The sequence below is a fragment of the Drosophila navojoa genome, chromosome 5 (assembly GCF_054131105.1).
Source record: "Drosophila navojoa isolate 15081-1374.11 chromosome 5, UAZ_NAV_1.0, whole genome shotgun sequence".
In the NCBI taxonomy this organism is placed as follows: Eukaryota; Metazoa; Arthropoda; class Insecta; order Diptera; family Drosophilidae; genus Drosophila; species Drosophila navojoa.
The window spans coordinates 8,218,408-8,242,691 of record NC_142893.1 but is presented as its reverse complement, the minus strand read 5'-3'; the positions used below and the strand labels follow the sequence as shown (position 1 = coordinate 8,242,691).

Below are 24,284 nucleotides of genomic sequence, written 5' to 3'. Positions count from 1 at the left end.
GATGCATTGATTGGGTGCTATTTAACATGATGGTGCAATGGCAGGTCTCTATAAATACTGGCACTGCACGCGCGTCAATTGCACCTGCAATTGCAGTGATTTTCGATTTCGCTTGAACACATATTTTGTGATTTGCGAAAGCTGGCACAGCACAACAATATTAATTCATACAGCTGGTTTTTTAGATAATTTTAAATTATTTTCTATTTATTTATGACTTTTTCATCGCACTCAAGCACTACCCACACTATCAACTGCAAAAGCAAACACAAACACAACTGCAATGAAGGCGAGGAAGAGAGATACTCAAAGTTTATACGATAAATCAAGAACAGAATATTCATCGGTATGTCAAAAATAAATCAACTTCTATTTTGATTAAAGGCACATTTAAATCAATTATTATGCTTCTAGTAAGTGACGGGAATCGACCATAGATAAACAACCTGTTTGGCTAACTTATTTTGAAAAATAATATATTTTGATGAAACAGATGTTTGCCCCATCTCCATATCATGCTACTATATCGCAATAAATACGGAGGTATAAACGCTGATATATGTTTAGTTGGCTGTTTTGACAGCTGACAAGGGTTGCCACACTGTCAAACGGGTTGCTTCTCTTTGTAAACAAAAAATGAAAAAATTTTGAAAATCACAAAAAAATGCATGCAGCCGATTGAAAGTCGTCAATTAAAATAATTTAATATGCGTACCATTCTTTTATTTGTTAAGATGGAGTGAAAAATATGGGAATATCGACTGTATGTTGACTGGCATCCCTAATCAGAGATAAATCAATAGCGGCGTGATTTGTTTACAAAAATGTTGAACTAAATATTTTGGGAGGCAAAGCATAATGCTCAAAGTTAATTTTAAATTGAGTGCAATATGGCAGTTGCTGTTCCTGTTGCTGTTGATAAAAAGCGCAACGCTGCTGGCCTTCGCTTCCCATGGGGATCGCACACAATTCTTTCATAATTGTCGGCAAAACTGCGAACGAACAAATTGCTCAGCCGGTATGTGTAATAAATATTTATATATACTATGTAGGCTATAATACAAAGGCATGCTTTACAGATGGCTTAGAGATACAGGAGCAAGCGGTTAGCTTTTATGGCCAAACGATATTTGATCGGCTCTTTGGATGGCGCTGCACGGACGAATGCTCCTATGGCTGCATGTGGCGCACGGTTTATGCTTTCATGGAGCGAGGCTGGCCCATACCTCAGTTCTATGGCAAATGGCCCTTTATAAGACTATTTGGCATGCAGGAGCCGGCATCAGTTTTATTCTCTGTTCTAAATTTTATCATGCATTTTCGTATGTTGCGTAAATTCAGGTGGCACGTGCGCCCAGATAGTCCATGCTATATGCTCGCCCATATCTTTGCTCTAGTAAGTGATTTATGAATTTAATATGTCCTTTATTGAATTTAGTCTACTCTTAGGTCTGTCTTAATGGCTGGATTTGGTCTGCTATATTCCATACTAGAGACTTTCCCGTAACCGAGCTGCTGGACTATGCCTTCGCTTACTCAATTGTTGTCTGTTCCTTTTACTGCATGCTAATGCGTATGCTGCATCGGTATTCACTATTCTTAAGGGGCGTCATTACCTTGGCTTGCGTCTCATACTACATCAATTACTTTGCCTATCTGAGCTCGGGCAAATTCAATTACTCTTTCAATATGAAGGTAAATGTTGCGACGGGCGTGGTCACGGCTGTGGGCTGGTTTATCTGGTGTCAACGTGTGCGCACTCGAAGGCCGTACTTCAGACGTCTTTTACGGTTTTACGTGTTATTCGCTATGGCCATGAGCCTGGAGCTGTTGGATTTTCCGCCTATCTTTTGGATACTCGATGCACACTCGCTATGGCACTTAGCTACAGTTCCCATAGTGCCATTGTACTACGAGTGAGTATATACATACATATATAAAAAAAATGTATTATGAATCAACTAATCTCTATTGAAATTTGCAGCTTTCTAATTGAGGATTGTCAGACTCTACGCAAAGAGAAAGAAATGGTACAATCCTATCCCTACTTTAACAAGGACATTTAGACATTTAGATTTAGTAGTAGATAAATGGTCGTTATACTCGTCTTGTACTGTATTGTAAATGTATTATACAAACACACACAACACACGCTACATTTGTCCACATTGCGATATAATAACCGGGAGTTTTGGCTTATTATTAGGTCCCGTTGGTACATTCTCAATTTTTCGCATAATCAAGAGACCATCTAACACTCGTCCAAAGACCACATGTTTGCCATCCAAGAAATTACATCTGGCACAGGTGATGAAGAATTGACAGCCATTGGTGTCGCGGCCGCTATTGGCCATCGCCAAAAGCCCAGGTGAATCGTGTTTTAACGTAAAATTCTCATCGGCAAATGTATTCCCATAGATACTGGTCACACCAGTGCCATCACCTTGGACAAAATCTCCGCCTTGTATCATGAAATCCTTGATGACTCTGTGAAAGCTGGCCCCTTTGTACCCAATGGGCACACCGTCCGGCCGATATTCGCCCGTGCAGAATTGTCGAAAGTTTTCGGCTGTGCGCGGCACAGTGTCCGCAAATAGCTCAAATATCATGCGTCCAATTTCCTGCCAATCGCAAGTGATTAATTTTTAATGAAATTATTACTTTCAAAATGATTGACTTACCGTTGTGCCCACAGCTATATCAAAGAACACCACGGGATTGTTTGAGCTGCGCAGTTGTGATTGTATTTGATTCCAGTTGGGCATGTTTAATAAAAAAATATTACTAATAAATGCAAACGTTCAACAATAAAAGGCGCCGGTTCTGGTTTGTTTACGTTTTTGCAGCGATGAAATTACAATAATTGGCTAGTGCGATAGAGCAGTACTACCTCTGTTATCGATAGTTTGCGCCAGTCGGCATTCGTATTAATCGTTCAGCTGTCCGCTCGCACATGTGGCTTCGTTTGTTTTGTTATTGTGAAAGATTTGTGAATTTATTATATATAAATTGTATGCAAGTGATAAACATTTCGAAGTGATTTGAAGCTAAAAACCAACATCTGTTTGAGACCGGATAAACAGACAGAAAGCGGGAAAGGCATTATCATAAAGGGTGAGCGCGCTGACAATGTTTTTGTTTTACCGTTGCCTTTTATACTGTCTTATTTTCTTGGATGGGGTAATTATAATAGTTGATTTGTCTTTTTAATATTGACATATAATTATTGATGTTTGTTATGCAAATTCAAGCACTCAAGTCAAATTGCATGCAAACAATTGACACGATCAATCAAGGGTGCACGATTGATGCTGTCTCCCTTCCACTAAAGTAACGAATTGAAAGCTCTAAAAGCTTCGCTCAAAGTGCGCCTACGAGATTTGTAATTTGTAAAGAGAAACAACTTCTTGGAAGTTAATTACATATATATTTATAATAAAATAAATGCGCATATTAAATGCTAAGTAAATGTTTATGTTTATAAATAAGTGTTTTTGTATTGTTTTGTTTTCTTGTTCATGACAGTTTTAACTATATAATATTGACATGTAGGAACCCGACAATAAATTAAATGAAAAGTAGAAGCGCGGCTTAAAAACTATATAAATATGTACTTAAATTCAAATTGAGCAAATTCAAATCGTTCGATTCTAGGTGCAGGCCTCATTGCAGCTCGTTGATAAACTTCAATAAAAACACAACTAATACTATCTGTATTAACCCGTGTTTGCCCGGGTTTAAGTAAACACAGTTACCGGTTAGTTAATTTGGAAAATAATATTTAATTATTCACGCGTCGTTTACAATGATCAGCCACGGTCGCTGGCAAGAAGAATAGAAGTAGTAAAAGGAACAAAAGTAACAACAATAATAAAGCTCACATACGAAAGCTCATTCCGTGGCTTGTGCCGCGGAGCTTTCTGTGTGTGGATCGTCCTCCACAGAAAGCTCTCGTGGTACGGGTCTCCACACTATCTACATATTTGCACATCTTTTCCTCAATTGCTCGCCTCATCTGTGTCCACGTCCGAGATATCCTTAAGCTTTGTATTATTATTTTGATTATCCTCTGTCGCCTGTTGAAAGTTTTCCTGTATCGTTTTGGGATCAACCACCAAAATGGGTGTACATCCATCCATAAGATGCTCGCTTTGACTCTGGAACTGTTCCCGCGATATGCTGCGCGTAAACGAGAAACGCAATGACTTGGTTCGCGTGAGCTTCTTTTTGATGGGAGGCTTGCCGGAAACAGGCCCCACAGGCTCTGAGCTGGTGCGTTCTGCTTCCGGTGTGGCCGGCGCTGAGCTGATCTCCAGCTGAACATCGCGCAATATTTCCTCCGCAAAGCCTTTGATCTGTGTCCAGGCATCTATTATATCCTTCTCCGTGGCATGTTCATACGTCACGCAGAAGCGTATCACATAGCGTCCATTGAATTTAGCCGGTGTCATGTGCATCCTGCCTGAATGATTGATCTGTGCCAGGAGCTGATGATTGGGCTCATCGCCGGTGCTGTGGGGAGGAAGAAGAGAATATTGTAATATAGGAGAGATATTAGTTTTACTCCATTTTTAAACCTACCGCATGCGGAAGCACACAAGACCCAGGTGCACATCGTTGCGCACCTCGAAGCGTTCGTCCCTGCGCACCAGCATCTCGAATTTCTTGGCCAAGACCATGTGATTGCGTATGTACTCCTGCAGTCCCTTCACGCCATATGTGCGAAAGACGAACCACAATTTGAGCGCACGAAAACGACGACTCAGTGGAATGCCATAGTGTCTGTAGTCCACGCCATCTTTGTGCTCGTGTATTAAGTATAAAGGATCCACAGTGAGCGCTTTCTTCAATGACATCACATCCCGCACCCACAGAGCAGAGGCATCGAAGTTAGTCAGAAGCAACTTGTTGGGATTTGTATTGAATGAGTCGGCGTACTCCAAGCCAGCGGAGAAAACACGCATCTCTGGCAGTATGAAAGAGTTGCCTGCATAGGCGCCATCCACATGCAGCCAAATGCTGGGCACCTGTCGGCACACCTTGCCGATCTCGGAAATATCATCGAAGGCACAGCCACCGGTGGTGCCCACCGTGGCGACCACAAAGAAGGGCGTCAATCCTGCATTCACATCATTCTGTATGGTCTGCTGGAGTAGATCCACGCGCATGCGACCATGTTCATCGGCATCGATAATGCGCAGCTTCACCAGCGCCATTTTGGTGGCTTTCTCCACGCAGGAGTGCGCTTCGCGACTGGCATACGCAATCAGGCTGGGCAGAAAGACGCTGTCATGCACGTCCGTATTGCCCTTCAGCTCTTTGATGGCCCTCGCACGTGCCGTAATGAGGGACACGAGCACACAATCCGAAGCTGAGCCCTGCAGGGCGCCGCCACCAGCGCTGCCCGGTGCGTCTGATATGAATGCCTTGGGCAGACCCAATGCCTTGGCATACCAGTTCATCACAATTGTCTCCAGTTCCGCGGCAGCCGGGCAACTGGCCCAGCTGAAGCCAATGGAGCCAATGGCGCTGCCCAGCAAATCGCCCAGCACCGATGGGAAACTGTTGCCCGATGGAAAGTAGGCAAAGAATTTCGGATGATTCCAGTGCACGATACCTGGCATTATCTTCTGCTCAAAGTCCTCGAGCACATCTTTAAACGATTCTGGTGATTGGGGCGCGTCAGCTGCAATGTAAACAAATCAAGACAGCTTGTTAGTTGGCCCTGGAAACAGTTTGGCTTTGAATCTATACTAAATATAGTATATATATATATAGATGTTATATGTGTAGTTTATCTATGTACATCTTTTAGCACCTATAAAGCTGTTGCCTATACATTTTGTTATTTTTGGCAGCGTGCGGCAAAGATCAGCATCATTCCAGCACATATCTTTATCTACTCCTCCACCTGTGTGTGCGCGCCTAATTAATTGATTTGTTTTGTTGCGGTGTTCATCAAAACGTAAATATTTAGCTTAACTAACTGTGCGCAATTCGCTCGAAATTCGCCAGAAAAAACACCAAAAATCTTATGACCCAACTGCCTGATGCCCCACATTGGGCCCACGCTACAGTTTTTAGTAAAAAAAAAACGCAGTTTGTTTTTTTTTTTCATGGATTCACGGTTACCATGTGGGCTTCTAGAGAGCTATAAGTCAATTCGCATTGTTTGCTCGCAATTAGTCAACATGAAATCCACAAGTTTCTCAAGTGTCTGTCGAGTGCAGGTTTTTTTATTGTATTTATTGTTGTTGAAGATTTGTTTTGTTTTTTCTTTCAATTTCTTTTTTTTTTTTATATTTTGTGTGAAGCGAAATTTATTTTTCGTTTTGCTAATTTGCTTAGAAGCCTTTAACTAATTGTTGTTTACATGCGCGATCTCTCAACCAGCTCTGACTGGCAATATTTTTATAGTTTATAAACAAAATATGTATGTTCTCTACATTGCATCAAAATAGCGCAGGCATATTTCATACTTATTTTCTTATTTTTGAATGAATTTTGCATTCCATTGAGTAAAGAGAAATATATTTATAATTGCTACAGCAAATTTATACGCGCATTATTTATAAATTGTTTGTAAATAGACCAGCTTAACGAGGTTATTTATGTGCGGCTTATTTCGTACCTGGCAACAGTTTTTTCAAATATCCAGGATCCAGTGTGGGCGCCACATCGCGCTCCTCAATTTTGCTGCCATATTCGCATATATAATCGATCACTTCCTTGCCATATTTACGGAATTCTTCCACATTCATTTTGCAGTTTTTTTTTTTTTTTTTTTTTTTTTTTTTTTTTTTTTTTTATGCTTTTACAGTTTCACTTAACACACTTTAATTTATTTATTTTGAATAATTTAGTAATTTTCTTAAACACTTTGCTCAAAGCTAGGCAACACTTGTCTCTTCTTGTTCACTTTAACCCGTTACGTTCCGCTCGCTGTGCTCGTTGCAGCTTCCTTTGCGCGAATGACTCGCACCTCGATGCTGCATTCGTTTTTATAACGAGCGCACGCACGACGCTCTCGCTCTCTCTCTCTCTCCCACTAGCTCTCTGCTCTGCTGTGCTCGAATCTGCTGTACTCACTCACTCGTTCACTCTCCAGCTATTGCTCGTGTCTGTTGTCTTCTTTCTCAAATTACCTGCACTGTACTTTGCCGCCTTCGACGCCTTCGTCGTGGCATCGTTTTTTGGGAAACCCGCTTTGCCAATTTGCTGAGTCGCCTCAAGCTTTAGTTCGTTGCGCACGCGCTTCGTGTAGGTTGTTTCGGTTAGTTTCTAATTCAATTTGAGAAATTCACAACAAAAAAATCCCTGCCGGGAAACATTATACATAGTATTTTTTGTTTGCCATAATTATATGGCTTGAATGCGAAATGAAAGGCTTTTCGTGTGGCGATTTGAAACTGATTGAGTCTTTATTAATAGCACATTACAATTGCTTATGTAGAAGAATTTTAATTGTGATAATTATATGTATTATTAAATGCACGCCACATGGGCTAAAATGCAAAAACTGGGCTTAAAAAAAAATTTAAAAAGTTTTCGTATTTTCTTTTGTTGAATGAATCAGAATTCAATTCTTAGCCAACTTTTGACTTTAAGAAAAACCCTGAAAAGTGTATTATTAGCTAAAATAAATTATTTAGTCCAATTTTAAGTATACGTAAAATACATTGTTAGATAAGTATTGGGAAATGCCTTAAGAGAAGTTGGGGGAAATTGAAACAGAAATGTTTGTTATTTCTTGCTGAGTGAATCAGAGCAATTATTGGCATAGGTTTAATTTGTATTCAAAAGAAACAGCAGACTAAATTACGCCAACGTACTAAAATATTACGTATACGTCAAATATATTAATAGGCACGACACGAAAAAGAGCTTCGAGAGTAGCTGGGAAAACTGAGATAGTTTTGTTGATGTTTGTTGAATGAATCAGTTCTAGTGTTATTATTTGAGCTTCATTGAAAAGAAAAAGTACACGAACTATGTTTAAGTAATAGAAGAAATCCATTATAAGATAATACATATTAGGGTAATAAATATTTATAATAAATATTAAAAAATAATAATAAACAAAATACATAACTCTAAATGATGTTAATTATACAATATAATTATAAAAATATTGATAATTTTTGTGTATAATTAATACAAATTACAAATGAATACAAATGTCTTCTATAATCTGCCCAATATATTCGTATCATTCTTATATTTCTTATATGTAATAACTGTGAGTATATTTCATATTTAATATAAGCCACTTTATATAGTGCTAATATTTATATAAATGATATAATATCTAAACACAAAACGTATGATCTTTAATTGACAATTAAAAGTTCAAACTACAATCATTTGCCTTAATGATTGCTTAATAGAAGCTAAATTAACATCGCGTTATGCATTGTTATTGCATTTAATTAGTTTTCCACAATCGCTGCCACGCCCCCGCAACTCGTGCGTTTCCCGTTTGAAAGCTCGAACCGGATTCGTAGCGGCCTCTTCTTCTTTTTAATCTCTCGCCTGAAACCATTTTTCGGGGAACTTTTTGGATAGGCGCAAGACTAGTATTAAAAGACGTGCTTGGAATACGAATTAGACAATGTGCAAAAAAAAGAAGAGGAAGAAGAAGAGTGCCCAACTAATTCTCACCAAGAGTATTTAACTAAGCTTGTTGACTTTTTTTCTATTTATTTTCAAAGTTTTATTTTATTTAATTTTTTTTTTTGGCAACGGGGAATAACTTTTGACATATGCTTCAAAAGTGGCAAATAATTGAGCAAATACATAAGTTGGCCAAAATTATTAACATTACTGTGTGTGTGTGTGTGTTTGTGTTTGTGTGTGTGCAAGTTTGTGTGTATTGCTTGTGGCAAGCTATGACGTATTTGCCACTCCATTGGCATCCTATAAGCAAAATAATAATTTCCAAGGCGTGGGTGAGTGGGTGGGCGTGGGCGTTGTGTGTAAATAAATCTCAGTGGATACTCATTAATACCTAAACAAAAGCATGAATGAATGAAAATGCTTTGTCTGCCAACGGCAATTTATCTGTGTGCTAATTGGCTAAATTAGTGCCTATGGCATATATAGTAATTTCATCTGGACCCGCTAGATTCCAGAGTTCAAGTTAGTTAGCTGCTGGCAGCCCCGCTCATGCATATTCAATCAAACGCAGTCAAACCAAAACTCTTGCGCTGATTCATGCGCGCACGCGCCTTGCCCACCTGGGCAAAGTGCGGGCTATGCGAGGCATTGACAGTGGATGACTTGGCGATTTTATTTTTGTTGTTTTTTTGTGCTGTTTGGCCACGGCCTGACGATCTGCTTTATGTTGGCTCAACTACACGCAACTCAACTGAACTCAACTCTTCACACACAGAGATATTTCGGCTTGGGACTTTCATTCACTCACAATGGGAATGACGTCGTTTGTCTAAATATAAATCGCATATTCAGTTTACGCGGTCACACTTCAAATTGCTCGAGGCTCTGTGGCGTCCATCCGCCTGGCACCGTCCCCAGAGTCGAATTGATTACCGAAATTCGCCCATCAATTATAAGATATTATATAGTTGGCACTGCCAAACATCATTCGTGGCTCATCTTTGAATAATTTTAATGGGTTCTGCTTAAGATCTGCTTTCGTCATTGTTGAATCGCTTGACAACATATGTAGCTCCAATCGTTTAGGTCTTGAGCTTATCTTCGGCTTGTTCTGCTTTGAATTTCGTCAATTCACAGCTTTGGCATTTCATTTATTTTGACTGCTTTGAGGCTTATGTATGTTAATGTCACAAATTTAAATTTCAAAAAATTTTATGGCTATTTTGCTATCGTTTTTAAACTAATTTGATTTATAAGATTGTGATTTTTTATGGTTTATTCGACGCCAGCATTTATTTGATTGTTAATTGAAAAACTTTGCGCATGCTCTGAAGCTATTTTTGGGCTATAGATTTCATGCAAATTCGAAAGCTTACATCTAAGCCTGATCTAAGGTGGGAAATTTCCGGAAATTGGCGAACTGAACTTTCTAAAATTTCGAGTGCCTTCAAGGCGTTTATTATTATTTCTTATTATTATTTTTTATACCCTGAACCCATTGAAAATGGGAAATCAGGGTATAATGGTTTTGTTAAAAGTATGTAACAGGCAGAAGGAGGCGTGGCAGACCCCACAAAGTATATATATTCTTGATCAGGACGACAAGCTGAGTCGATTTGGCCCTGTCCGTCTGTCTGTCCGTCCGTCCGTCCGTCCGTCCGTCCGTCCGTCCGTCCGTCCGTCCGTCCGTCCGTCCGTCCGTATGTATGAACGCGTCGATTTCAGAAGATATAAGAGCTAGAGACTTCAACTTTTTTTTAAAATGTCCGTATATATCACGCGCAGATCGAGTTTATCACTAAAAATCGATAACTCATTCCGATATTTTTTTATCGATAAAAAACCTTATCGAAGATCACTTAAATAATTATATCTCCTACATCTTTCAAGCTAGAGTCTCCAAATTTAAAATGTATATTAAGACGCATGTCATACAATTTCGGTTTTTGTTAAAATTTACCCCCCACCCTAAAATCCACCCCCTCACCCTCATCTTTGTAAAAGTCGTATATCAAATACTAGAGACTTGAGCTTCGGTATACACATACATTTTAACATTATGATTACGTTCTGAAAGTTTCATTACGATCGTACGTCTAGATATTAAATTATTCAACAAATAAGTGTTCATTTATTGCCAACATTGCAGCGCAACCCAAGCGCAATCGCCTGTATATGTGAGTGTGTGTGTATGCGCGTGTTTATTTGTATGTGTATGTGTGTGCGTGTATTTGTATGTATGCGTGTGTGTGTGTGTGTGCGTGTGTGTTTGCTAATTATTTTTGAAAAATATCAGTTGCTTGTAGGGTTCAGGGGATCTCGTAGTCGAGCAGTCTCGACTAGAGCTTTCTTACTTGTTCTTTCTATATGATATATAATATTTAACACTTAGAAATTCATAACAGATCTATCCAGTTTTCCATAAACTATTCTAGCCTTGATCTAAAACTCAGAGTTGGCTACAAAAATCAAATATACCTACATGTAGTTACTTAGGAAATCGTTGGCCAAAAAGTCCATTAATATCGCAATGCGTACACAGTTGTGCTATCTGTGGTTCTTTAGCTGTTTCCTAACTTATCTTGGGGCCACTGTGGATAGAGTGTCGATGGATAAGCTGGGCTTTCACAATAACTACAATGCGATTGTGCGGGATTTAATCAAGAACTGGGAGTCACCGATTGTGTATCTGCGACAATTGGGCTATCTGCCCAAGGACTATGAGGATACGTCAAAGATTAAGCCGAGCTTGGATGCTCTGATGAGTCGCATCGAGCACGATGATCAGCCGAATGCCATACACAGCGAAGGTGACAAAGGCCAGCAGCAATTCTGTGGAGCAAATGATGGCAAGAAGATGGAGCTGCAGAAGAAGAAAAAGAAGAAGCGAAAGGCCATATTGTTGCAGCCGCAGAAGGGCAAGCGTCGTGATCGCGAGGCAAATGCCACACAGGGCGTAGCCTATCCCACTGTGGATCAACTGTTGGCCATGGTGCAGCATACGAAGCCTGCGGCGATTGGCGAGCCCAAGGCTCAGCCGTTGGAGCCACAGCCAAAGCCCGTGGAACAGGTTGACAACTCGAAATTGCAGCTGCTTGGCCAAATGTTTTCAGAGCAGCGGCAGGAGCCAGTGCAGCAAGAGCAGCCAGTGCAGTCAGCAGCCAAAGCGACTGAAAATGAGAGTCTTTTGCAGCGTCTTGTCAAGATAATCAATACGAGCTCTGAGCCCAAGCCACTGGAAACGGCTGAGCCAAATATCGTTGGCAATCTGCCGCAGTATTCAATTGAGCAACCATCGCCCATGGGGGCCTATAACATGATGAAGATGCTCAATGAGAGTCCTGGCAAGAGTGTGTCCTCCTATTTGGCCAGCAAAAAGGCGGATGGCGATACGAGTATGTATAGCAAATTGCTTAAATCCATTGATAAATCCGCTATCCATTCGTCTCAATCTAGTCGCCCGGATCCGGCGCAATCTGAAGTCAAGATTGATACGGAAATCGAAGCACCGCAATATCTAAATTGGGATATACAAAACAATCGGCTCAAAGAGATCTCGCCCCTACTCAAGGATAACTATGTGGATAAAATCGTGCGCATCTTTGTCAAGAAACAAGAAACTATGGACATCTTAAATAAGAACCAGAATGCCAATAGAATATGAAAAGGAGAGCAAAAGAAACTTCTTCAAATTCTTTACTCATTGCCATTCATAAATATATTTTTTACAAAAAAAAAAACATTCCTTAATTGGTTTGCCGACTGATTCATATTCCAATTTTTCGCTTAAGAACAATTGTTTTTTTTTTTTTTGCCTTGTCCGGGCAACGTCATCTTCATGGCATCATCACGATTTGCTTTGAAATTTATGTCTTGTTTACGGGGGTAAAAATCACAGTAGTAAATTAATTATTTACTATACACATCTGTCTAAATATATGTTTACGATATTGTTTTCAGCGTAATTGTGCCGGGCCAAGACTAAAAAAAAAAATAATTATAATAATAACAGCTGCTCGTGCCCAAAATAAGAACTATGCCTCAGCAGACGTTCGCTTTGTTATCCATCTTCATTAGATTAGTGAATGCTATTTAGCTTGAATTTGACATCATCTTTTGGTATATAATTATACACTTTTCGTTAAAAAAGATCAACTACAATACTTGGTAAAAATCATTAAAAATTTGGGTGGGTGTACGAAAATTTCTCAATTTTGACTTCATTTTAAATTATTTCTTAGACATATTGACAATTGATAAGATTCTTAGTATATTTTAGAAATGCATATTTTAATAAATTGTATTTAAAGAGTTTGCCAAAACGAAAAAACAATATTTTATATATATTTTTTAAGCAAATTATGTTTTTTTTTTTTTTTTTGCATATATTAAAATATATTTTAACTGCAATTGGATAGCTTGGGTTAATAATTTTTATCGATTTTTATTTATTTATTTTATTTTTAATATTTATTTATTTTTAATTCACTATCTATAATTAAAAAAAAATTAAATTAATATAAATGATTGTTAAAAAATAACATTTAAAAAAACATATAAAAAACATATTAATTTATATTTATTTTTATTTAAAAACATTTGTTTATAATCTTTATAAATATAAATATGTTTATAATATATATAATTATTTTTATATATGTATATTAATTTGTTTATATTAGTATTTATATTTCTATAACTTGGTTAAATGAAAACACAATTTTGGAACGCTGTGTAATATGCTATTTATTTATTATGCATATAGAATTTTATAAATAGATCTATTGAGCAGCAAACAAAATTTTTGAGTTTACTAGGTTAGTTAGTATTTTGATATTAAATAAATATATATGCATATATATTTGAGCTGGATATTTATAAGGAATGTTTGGTAAATTGTAAATTGGTCTAGAATTCAACTAGGCGTTCGATTACGCGTGCATTAAATAGTTTTTGGATTAGTGTTTCGTCTATATTATTATTATTTTTTTGTCATTGGTATTCATTTTAAGTGCTTCAATTGTGATTTTCTCGGGCGGAGGAAGCCTTACGGAGAACCATGGGCGATTTACGTGGCGATTGCATCTGCTGTTGTTGTTGCTGTTGCTGCTGATGTTGTTGCTGTTGTTGTTGTTGTTGTTGTTGTTGTTGACAATGTTGCTGTTGTTGCACATTCACAAAGCCCGTCTCATTCTCCGGCGAGGGCGAAGAGCCAGCGCCCGAATTACGACGCGATGAAGTCGGCCGCACATTGGTGTCCAAATGCCTAAAGCTGTGAAAGCATTGAGTACTTAAAGAATAGAGGAAAAGAAAAATACAATAGATAACTGTTCCAACTTACCGCAGTGAGCAATTGTTGCCCTTTTCCTCGTTGTTGCTGTTGAAGAGAAAGGCGAGCGGCCACGAGATCCACGAGTTGTGATCCACCGAGCTCTGAGTGCGTATGATGGGTGCACTGCCGCGACTGATCACCGGCGAGGGCAGCTCCATGGAGAGTTTCGGTGTGCCCGCTTTATTGATAGCCGGATTATAGATCTTCGGATCACTGACCATGCGCACAAAGAACGAACGCTTCTGGGCGAGCGTATCCTGTTTCTTGCGATTGATGATCTCGGTGATCTCGTCGTGCTGTTCCTTCTCCAGCAGCTCGTTGGCGAAGTCCACGATGGTGTCCCAGGCATAGTCAATGTCCTCGGCGGTGGCATTCTGTGCCACCGCACAGAAGCGTATGATATAACGCTCGTTGACGCTGGCCGGAACCATATGCAATTTGCCCGACTCATTGATGGCGCTCAGCAGTTTCTCGTTCAGCTTGTCGGTGCCCTTGAGGCGAAAGCACACCAAGCCCAGCTGCAATGGAACAGTTGAATCGAGACTCGTTTCAATAGGTCTAATCGCCATTGTTACGCAGTAAACAAAAGAATAAATATCAGACAGATTTTTAGCTTGAAATGACATTGCGTATACGCAATGTGAACGCCTTATTACGTGATGTGACGTGCGGTTGCTCATGAAAGAAACGAAAAACAAGTAAGAAGACTCTAGTCGAGACTGCTCGACTAGGAGATACCCTGAGAATTTACTTGGTGAATAAATTCTTTTGTAAACATACGATCTTAATGAAATTTTCAGGGCGTAAGGGGGGCGTGGTATCCAAAATCTGTTGATTACAAAATGTTTGTATATGTATTATTTATTTTGAGAGGCAGCTGTAAATTTGGGTTTCACTTTAAGTGGATAATTTTAGTTCAAGTTTTCTGTGTAACATTTAGTTCTTTTTTTTTACTATGGGTAATCTCGTTTTTGACATTGAAACAGCGCTGTGACTGCTAATTGAAAAGCTGCGACTGTGCTGTGAGTTTTCAGTTAGTTGACTTTGCAGTGCACTTGGTACAGACATGTTTGGGACACATGACAGCTGTCGTTTAGCACTTATGCACAGCAACAACAAGAACAACATCCACAACCAGTACTTGAAATACGTTTTTTACAAATTGGGGGCGAAGGGGGCGTGGTATCCAAAATCTGTTGATTACAAAATGTATATGTATTCATCTCGATAAAAAAGTTATCGGATGAGTTATCGAAAAAATAAAGCAAACTCTTTATGGGGTCTGCGATGATTCCTTCTGCCTGTTACATACTTTTACACAAAACCATTATACCCTGATTCCCCATTTTCAATGGGTTCCGGGTATAAAAAGGCCAATCGAATTTAGTGACTAAGAAACTGTAGCGGCTGGCAATTAGTGCGTCATGGTACGCTTTAAATACCCTGTAGTTAATTTGTTGAGGGTGTTGCTGAAGTAGTTTACAAATAGAATACTGCTAGCTGAATTAAAATATTTATATTGTATAAGGATATTGCATTCCCTAATTTCTTTTTAGACCTAAACATTAAAGAGGCCGTTTTAGCGTTACTCAAAATATAAAATATAAGATAATATATTTATATTTGATTTATTTCTATACCTTATATATTTATACCCTATTTTAATTTATGCCTTTTATTTTTATATCTTATCTTTAAAACTTAAACTTAATTATAATCTCATAAATCTCAAAAAAAATGTTTATTAAATCAAAACCCCTTAAGACCTTCGCACAGGGCGTTTGTCCGTCCAGCCCATTCCACTCTAAACGATCACACTTCTTGTTTATTGTTTTCTTCTTCCTCTTCTCCTTCTACTGCTGTTTGGACTGCCACTAAACACAAAAATTGCTGTATGCCAATTATGCCAAAACACTTCAATTGCCCGATTTTCGCAGCAGTTTCGAATGGAATTTTGGCATTTGGCGTGCAATGCCGCACGTTCGTCTCTGCGGCTAGTGTGAATTAGTGAAATTTACAAATAGTTTTACAAGCCCAAAAGACAAATTTCATAATTGAATTTTAGTTAAGTCAAAGTCAATGTTATTTGCGTCAGTCGCTGCCAAAATAGCCAACACAATTTTCTCAGCAGCCGCATTAACTTTGATAAATGTTTAACATGCACAACAAAAGCCCGCGCACGCCCACACATTTCGATTATAAAATTTACCACTGGCCAAAAGAAGAAAAAACCATCTATTTATATAAATAAATCTAGCTGGGTGTAAACAAAAAGTGCTTTGAACTCGTTACATGATTAATTGCTGAGTTGGGCCAAGTCCATAAAATGGAATGGAAATGGACAAAACGTAACTCACCTTGACTTGATTACAGATCTCGAAACGTTTATCTTTGAGCACCAGTTCCTCAAAGCGTTTGGCCAATTTGATATGATGTCGTATATAGTGCTGTAGTCCGGATATGCCATAAGAGCGTAGGACAAACCTGAGATGATAATTGGAGAGAGAATGGGCGACATAGATAATAGATATGGCTATTATAAAGTATGAGGTATGATGCATGATGCATGATGCATGATGCATGATGCATGATGCATGATGCATGATGCATGATGTATGAGGTATGAGATATGAAGTGAAAAGAAAGAGAATAAGAAGAGACGTTGATTCTCTTTTGCCCCTTAGCTGCTTTTAAAACTTTCTCTAAAGATCCGACATAACTTTTCTATTGATTTATTTACTTTAAGATTACCTAACGTATAAGTCAAATTATTCGTTGGCTGAATAAATTTAAAAATGTGTTTCCCAAAAAGGTTAGTTAAGGATTTTAGCCTCTTTCGATGTTTTTATAACATTGCTAAAAATAGATTACGTTTTCATCTCTTTTATATTTATTAGATATGAGATTTAATCCACGTCACCGGCTTGCCGCCTTCAGTGAACACAATAGGCCATATACTTCACAGTTAATATATTCACAATTAACAAGTCATCTAGAGCTCATCGTAACACTCAAGAATATCTCAAGTGTTTCCCAAGAATTCATTCAGCGTAGACATCAAAATAATTGCAGCGAAAATTCGATTCGTAACTCAATCAGATCATAGGTGCGCCTCTACTCCAGTCTCATCTTCTGCTTCTTCTGTTGCCGAATTATTTTGTTTTTATAACTAAATCGCAAGCAAATATTAAAGCCACATGCTTGTAGTGAAGTATACTCATGGCTAAGCAACAAGTTTGGCACTTTACAAACAAAAAATGTAAAAAGAAAAAAACATAAATAAAGAAAATATTTGACAATAGTCAACAAAATCATTTGCGCCTCGGGTCGGTCTCTTTTTTTTTTTTTTTTTTTGGTACATACCACAGTTTCAGTGAACGAAAGCGACGGCTGAGTGGAACTCCCCAATGACGATAGTCGATGGCCGCATCCGAGTAGCCGTGCTTGAGATACAGCGGATCGACGACCAGAGCTGATGTCAGACGGATGCGATCGCGCACCCAAAGTGTGGAGCAGTCGAAATTGGTCAGTAGCCATTTGTTGGGGTTCGTGTTGAATGAGTCAGCGTATTCGATGCCCTGTTTATTAGCATACTGAACTGTTTAGAGCGACATTTGATTGAAGAGATAGACGCAGGCAGAGGAAGCGAGATAGACATATATAGAGAGAGAGAGAGAGCGAAATCAATGTACCTTTAGCAGCGGCTTCAGCTCGGGGCATATGAAACTGTTGCCCGCATAGGCCGCATCGACGTGCAGCCAAACGCCGGGAAACTTTTTCAGCTCGTTGCCAATTTCGGGCAAATTGTCGAAAGCACAGGAACCGGTGGTGCCCAGTGTGGTGGACACAAAGAACGGCACCAGGCCCTGCAGTTCATCCTCCTCCATGGCCTCGCCCACTGTCTGACCGCGCAGGCTGGCGTTCTCGTCCGGCTCCAGAATGCGCAGCTTAACAAAGCAGATCATGGCTGCCTTTTCCACACAGCTATGCGCCTCCTTGGAGCAGTAGGCCATCAGCTTGGACAACAGGTGCCCCTCCTCGACGAACGGATGCTGGGCCTTGAGGCGCTTCAGTGCCTGAGCACGTGCCGCCAGCATTGTGACCAGCACACACTCCGACGCGGATGTCTATGCCATCAATGTGAAGCCATCAATCTTAACTCCAATAAGCAAGTCGCATTTATTACCTGTATAACGCCGCCGCCGGTGCTGCCCTCCTTGAGGGCCAGAAAGTGATCGGGCAGCCCAATGGCCTTGCCCAGCCAATCGAGCACTATGGTCTCCAGCTCGGTGCAGGCGGGACTGGCTGCCCACGAGAAGCCAATGCAGCCAATGCCATCGCCCAGCATGTCGCCCAGTATGGAGGGAAACGAATTGCCCGCCGGAAAGTAGGCATGGAATCGTGGATGCTGCCAGTGTGTAACGCCCGGCATTATCTTATCCTCCACATCCGACATGATTTGATCCCAATCCTCGGGCTCCTGTGGCGCTTCAGCTATTGATTGAATGTGGGTTAATATTAGTTATTAATGTTTCTGAATTGCCAATTTTATGCACACAGATTTGTTATATTTTATTAACATTTCATAAATGAGAAAAAAACACTTGTTGATGGTTTTCTGTGATTAGATTTTTCTGCATTTAATTTTGTCTTACGAATTTTTTTTATAACCAAAATACTGTTTTTTTTTTTTTTTTTTTTTTTTTTTTTTTTTTTTTTTTTTTTGTTGAGTAAGTTCTTAAAAATTTGTTATAAATCCCATATAAATCCTATTTGAAGTTTATAGTAAGCTTGAATAATAGGTGTAAAAATTTACGTTGTAAAAATAAATATATTTTGTATTATTTCATAACCACATGAATTTGAAATCTATTAATAAATTTTTCTATTTTTGCCCATTTTTTCCAATTATAAATTTTTAATTACTTTCGAATTGCGCATTGTTGTCTTAACAATTTTAGATATACTCGTGTAAGCAAATGTTTTTGGCTTGTGATATTATATATTATTTATATGCATATATAAATATATATATATGTATATTTATATGTATATTTATATGCCCACTTACTTGGTAACAGATGCCTTAAATATCCGGGCTCCACGCTGGGCGTAACGCGCCGTTCACCCAAGGTTTCCAGATAATTGCAAATGTACTCGACCATTTCCATGCCACGTTTTCGAAATTCGGTGCTATCCATCTTTATGCCGTTTTATAATATATATATTAGTTTGCCTCTATTTTCGCTCTTTTTGTGATATTTTGAGGGAATCGACTTGTTAGCGTGTTGTAAAAATTAGACAAACAAATGTTTTTTGATTACATTATTATATATATTATTTATTTATTTATATTGTCAGTGAACTGGTTTTAAGGATTTTTGTTTGCTAAATATATTTTAAATTTATTTATAATTATATTTTAAATAGTAAAAATATTTGAAATTAATATTTTTAGGTGCAAAAAGTTCATTTTTTAATTGGTTATTATAACTTTAAAAATGGTTAATATATTTTTTTACCGAAGCACAATGTTGCCCAATATTAACTAAAGTTAAGGTATTAAAAAAGAAATATAAAACATTTTTAAACAATGTAAAATAAAATACTTAAATATATATAAAATAGGAAAAGTTAACTAACAAAATAAATATATATTTTTATAAGCGAAAAGTAAAAATTAAATGAAAAATATAGAAGTATAAGCTTAAATATAAATAGTAAATAGTTTCAACAAAAAAAAATCAATATTGTTTATAAGTTAGTTAATTAATTTTTTTTAAATCTATATTAATATATTCCAATGTCAATCAACGATTTGATCATTTTTCCAATGTCGCACTTAGATATTTTTTGTGTATTTTTGCACAGTTTTTATGTATTTGTGCAGCTGATTTACAACACTTTGTTTACACGTAATTAATTTGGTACTTAGTTAATTTAGTTGCCTTTCATTTCTTATGGTTTGTTTATTGGCTCTTATCGCTATAGACAGCTCTTAAAAACTGTTTCAAATTGTTTTTTGTCGGCTTTAATGTGTTTCATTAACAATGTAGTTGCAGTAACAAATTGCCCAGTTTCAATTTGTGTATTTGTATTTGTTTATAATTTAAATTGGCTCTCAATTAACTGTAATTTCAAATGATTTTGCATACATTGAACAATTTCCAATTGCTGGCTCTTTGTTAGTTTCTAATGGGCCATTACTATCACTGCCACAGCTGCTTGCCACTTGCCACTTGCCACTTACTGTTTGCCAAGTCGTTGTTGGCCGCGTCAATATCAACCGTTGGCCACGGCTTGCAAACCTCAAATGATCCTGGCTCTGCGGTTTGGCCAGGAGCTAAGCTCGGTTCCGCTGCCTGTTGGCATGTCTAATAAATGCCGCGGGGGATGCGAAGCGAGGGGGAGTAGGTCGACCGACTCTTGTGCTATAGGGAGGGGTTGCAAATAATTGAAATATTTGCGCTGCACAGTGGATGCTGTAAATAATAAAACGTGCAGAAATAAGTGAGTAAAAAAAAAAATAATTAAATTAAAAAATTGTGAATTAAAAATTGTTAAAAAACATGAATAAAAGAAATATATTTAATTTTGAAATTGCAAATAAAAAATTTTTTTAAGTTATGCATTTTTATTAAATATAATATTTTATTAATAAATTAATTAATATTTTTTTAAATGCATATAATACGTATTTTTCATCATTTTTTTTATCTTTTATCAACTTTTTAGCATAATAAAAGCATAGAATGCACCCACAATGGTCCACAATATTCATATTCATTCATGGCTAACCTCCTGTACTGTATGTGTATTGTCTGTGTGTGTGTGTGTGTGCGAGTTGCTAAGTATGTGCGTGTGCGTGCAAATATGCAGCAGCGCAGCAAGACGTCTAAATCTAATTTAAAGCCTTTTGAAGTAATTTTCGAATTGAACTTAATTTATATAATGTTAATTCAAAGTACGTGCTTATTTTATTGTTAACAGGCAAGTCTCACTCACACACACACACACGCAAGCCGTTTACATATAGATGTCCTGCAGCAATCCTCCTCAATTACAAACAGTTTGTCCTTTTGCTTTATGCGCCACGCTCGTTTTGTTAATAACTTCCGCACAACATAGAATTACACTGGCTTACATAAGAAATGATACGCTTGAGAAAATACTTTTGATAAAGAATAAACAAAAACAATAATAACAAACAAATAATTAGTTCAAGTGGAAAATAATGAGTGCATTAAACATTCAATGATTGAAAAACAATAAATATATAAATAAATAAATATATATTCATTTTGTACTATATGTGAGTGTAAAGCATTTGAGTGGAAAGCATTTGCTTATCTTAGCTTAAATGCTTATATATATTTTATTGCTTCATTGTTTGGCTATTTAACTTTTCATTTATTTTTATACACATTTTATAAATTTTAATATTTATTTCATAAATGTTTAATATCGATTTTTCATATATACAATTTATTTATTTCTTTAAATTTATTTTATTTGTTTATATATATTTTATTTTATTATTAATTATAATTAAGTTTTAAAAACTGAATCAGATGATAATTATATATATTTATTTTATTTATATTTAATTTATTTATATTTATTTTATTTATATTTGTTTTATATATATATATATATTTTTTTCGTATTTAAACAATTAAATTTGTGCTTTAGCTCTTCTCGATTGCAGTCGTTAGATCGCAACTCTGTTGCCCAGTGTTATATCTGTGTATAGTGCGCTTTATATAGAATAGCGTTGATAATGTGATGATAATGCTGCTGCCTGTTGAGCTCATCATAATCATGATGATAATGATGATGACGATGACGCTCTCAATGAGACAGTCAGAGCAGTGCCTGTCATCTGGTATTTGGCAGGCATTCCTCGTAACATTCCAATGCGACCATCACAGGCTTCCCACTCGCTTTTATTTTATTCCATTTTTTTCCCCTCTCTTGTTCTGCTTCTTTCTATTTCTGCTGCATTGAATCTCTAAGAATTGTCTGCGTTTTCATCGAGCTGTAGGACATACATTAACTGTGTGTGTGTGTGTGTGTGTGCGCGTGTGAGTGTGAGTGCGTGGGTGTTTGATTGGGTCATGAGATGCCACCCACACGCACACACACACACACACACACAGTTTTGTGAAAAGTTCATTAATAAACTTTCGTTAGCTGCTGTCGAATTCAGAGAGCTCTCTGCATTCACGTTCCTATTTACAGCTGCCTGGCCCTCTCGCTGCCCCTGCCCCATTTATTTCGCCCTCAACTAAATGTTGTTTAGCTTCAACAAGTGGCATGCTACGTTCTGCGTGTGTGTGTGTGTGGGTTCTGCTCTCGTTCTGCTGCTGCTTCTGCTGCTGTGCTGGTTGTCATCCTTGTTGTCTAGAGCTCGACACCAACAGAATTTTATTTAATGGGAAATTTCTGCTGCAGCCGCGCGCATTTAATTGCTCTAGAAATGCTTTTTTATTGACTTTTACTTGAACTCCTCTTCATGCGCCATACTCAAACGCGCTACAATGCGGCACAGTCGCTAAGGCTTGAGCTAAGATTTTGGCCTAAATCATAATACAATTATGGCCTAATACATAGCTAATGAATTGATTGACTGAATTATAAAGAGGAAATCCGGAAGGGAATAGAAGTTAAAATTATTTGAAATAATAGTGAGGAATACAAATTTTACTAAATAATTATAAAAGAATGCTAATGCATATAAATCTATTGAATAAATGAATGAGTGAAATTTTAAACCTCCTGAAAGGCTTGATAATATTTTTTCTTTAACTCTAAATTGTTATATGAAGTATTTTATGTTATGGGAAATATTTAAAAAATAAAATTAATTTGTTATATACATATAATTGAATCCAAAATCTCAATATCCTGAATTTCTGCAAATTTAAAATGGCTTTGAAAGCTTTCATAATTTTATTTCCTTAACTATTTATAATTATTTGCCAAATTTGATTAAAATGATATTAAGATTTGAAAGTTAACAGAGAATATTTATTTAATTTAAAGTAGAGCTTATAAAGTTCGCATTAGCCGCACCTGTTGCTTGCTTAGGGTGGGGTTTTTTTTTTACCGTTGCCTCCGGGCGAAGCAGCGCAGCGCCGCTCGCGTCTCATAAAGCAATTATGCAATTTGCACAGACTGTGGTGACAATAACTGCGCAAGACAGTTTATGAGTGGATGGATGAGGCTAGAAGCAGAAAAGCTGTTATTATGATACCCGATTCTGGTTCAAGGTTGTTGCCGAAGGCAACTTCCAACCCAAATTGCATAGTTAATCGTCTTACTTTAATGCCCCATAGGTTAGCCAAAATGATGCACTATCGCAAGGCCGAGAATGTGGAGCAGGAGTTGAGCAAAAATGATTTACCCTTTGAGAATTGCTTGCCAAAGGCGCACAAGGATTTTCTCTGGATGCACGTAAGTGAATAACAGTATTAGATCTATACTGAATGATTATTCATGGAATCCAATCAACAGGTCAAGGGCGGCACCGAGGTGAGCAATGTGATTGGCTATGCGCAGGCGGCGCTGGATAAAGGCGAATATCGCAGCCTGGTCTGGAGCGGTTCTGGTGGCGGCGTTGTTAAGACCATATCCTGTGCCGAGGTGCTGAAGCGTAGCCATCCGCTATACCAGGTCACGCGCATGGGCTATACGAGGTAAACTGTTGGAGTAGAGATGAACTGACGATTGTTTAATGTATGTAATCCTCGCTTGCAGCGTGGAGGAGCACTGGAAACCACAAATGGATGGCCTGGAGGAGATCGTTGTCAATCGCAAAATACCCACATTGCATATACTCATGAGCCTGGACGAACTGGACGATAGTATAGCTGGGTTGGTGCTCAATCTTAATTGAATTAATTAATTTTCATTATTTCTGATCTGTTCTTTTTTTTATAGTTTACAGAAACCCAATACAACTAGTGATTTCTGGCAGCATGATGAGCCGCCTGCTAATAGACAAGCTGCTGGCAATAGACCTGCGCCCGTTAATAGATCAGCTCCTGCAGCCAGAGGCACAAATAAACGCCAAAGATTTGGACGCAGCAAACCGCAACAGCAGCAAACTCAGCAAAATCAGCAAAGCCAAAGCAAACCTGCAACCGAAAGCGGAGCCAGTGAACATACCTAACTGTATTTATATTCAACTATGGTTTAAATATATACTAAATTAGCTATTGAAAGGAACGTTTAGCATAAATATATGCCAAATCAATGTCTAAATAGAAATAAGTAGATATATATAAATATCAGAAAATATCAATCTTTTCTTTCTTTTCTTATCAGTCATATT

The 24,284-nt window shown here is 37.7% G+C and overlaps 6 protein-coding genes across 8 annotated transcripts; 3 read left to right on the top strand and 3 right to left on the bottom strand.

Annotated features, from left to right (window-relative positions):
* The first annotated feature begins 206 nt into the window (after positions 1-206).
* PGAP3 (Per1-like protein PGAP3) lies at positions 207-2,348 on the top strand. 2 transcript variants are annotated; one of them, XM_030382467.2, is made up of 6 exons: positions 207-346; positions 415-1,018; positions 1,080-1,396; positions 1,450-1,916; positions 1,985-2,030; positions 2,207-2,348. In XM_030382467.2, exons 2-6 carry the CDS (start codon positions 859-861, stop codon positions 2,237-2,239), a joined length of 1,023 nt encoding a protein of 340 aa, XP_030238327.1. In that variant the 5' UTR covers positions 207-346; positions 415-858; the 3' UTR covers positions 2,240-2,348. The 2 variants fall into 2 exon arrangements, with proteins under 2 accessions (XP_030238327.1, XP_017960948.1); XM_018105459.3 differs by lacking the exon at positions 2,207-2,348 and having other exon boundaries at positions 1,985-2,149.
* LOC108654286 (peptidyl-prolyl cis-trans isomerase H) lies at positions 2,076-2,837 on the bottom strand. Its single transcript, XM_018105465.3, has 2 exons — positions 2,682-2,837; positions 2,076-2,621 (listed from the first exon to the last, which is right to left on the bottom strand). The coding sequence occupies exons 1-2, from the start codon at positions 2,763-2,765 to the stop codon at positions 2,154-2,156; spliced, it is 552 nt and encodes a 183-aa protein (XP_017960954.1). The 5' UTR covers positions 2,766-2,837; the 3' UTR covers positions 2,076-2,153.
* Positions 2,728-6,983, bottom strand: Tdc1 (Tyrosine decarboxylase 1). The gene is made up of 4 exons (XM_089261509.1): positions 6,632-6,983; positions 4,582-5,686; positions 3,980-4,512; positions 2,728-3,711 (listed from the first exon to the last, which is right to left on the bottom strand). The coding sequence occupies exons 1-3, from the start codon at positions 6,759-6,761 to the stop codon at positions 3,999-4,001; spliced, it is 1,749 nt and encodes a 582-aa protein (XP_089117635.1). The 5' UTR covers positions 6,762-6,983; the 3' UTR covers positions 2,728-3,711; positions 3,980-3,998.
* Positions 2,944-24,254, top strand: Rpp25 (ribonuclease P protein subunit Rpp25). Its single transcript, XM_089261512.1, has 5 exons — positions 2,944-3,114; positions 23,287-23,404; positions 23,465-23,646; positions 23,708-23,824; positions 23,891-24,254. The coding sequence occupies exons 2-5, from the start codon at positions 23,297-23,299 to the stop codon at positions 24,120-24,122; spliced, it is 639 nt and encodes a 212-aa protein (XP_089117638.1). The 5' UTR covers positions 2,944-3,114; positions 23,287-23,296; the 3' UTR covers positions 24,123-24,254.
* Positions 11,020-12,537, top strand: LOC108654281 (uncharacterized). The gene is made up of 2 exons (XM_018105458.3): positions 11,020-12,011; positions 12,073-12,537. Exons 1-2 carry the CDS (start codon positions 11,147-11,149, stop codon positions 12,135-12,137), a joined length of 930 nt encoding a protein of 309 aa, XP_017960947.1. The 5' UTR covers positions 11,020-11,146; the 3' UTR covers positions 12,138-12,537.
* Positions 13,348-20,364, bottom strand: Tdc2 (Tyrosine decarboxylase 2). Of its 2 annotated transcripts, none has more exons than XM_089261507.1 (8): positions 20,199-20,364; positions 19,020-19,224; positions 18,135-18,442; positions 17,641-18,075; positions 17,312-17,526; positions 16,306-16,432; positions 13,958-14,466; positions 13,348-13,888 (listed from the first exon to the last, which is right to left on the bottom strand). In XM_089261507.1, the coding sequence occupies exons 2-8, from the start codon at positions 19,147-19,149 to the stop codon at positions 13,633-13,635; spliced, it is 1,980 nt and encodes a 659-aa protein (XP_089117633.1). In that variant the 5' UTR covers positions 19,150-19,224; positions 20,199-20,364; the 3' UTR covers positions 13,348-13,632. The 2 variants fall into 2 exon arrangements, with proteins under 2 accessions (XP_089117633.1, XP_089117634.1); XM_089261508.1 differs by having other exon boundaries at positions 19,020-19,195.
* Positions 24,255-24,284: the final 30 nt, after the last annotated feature.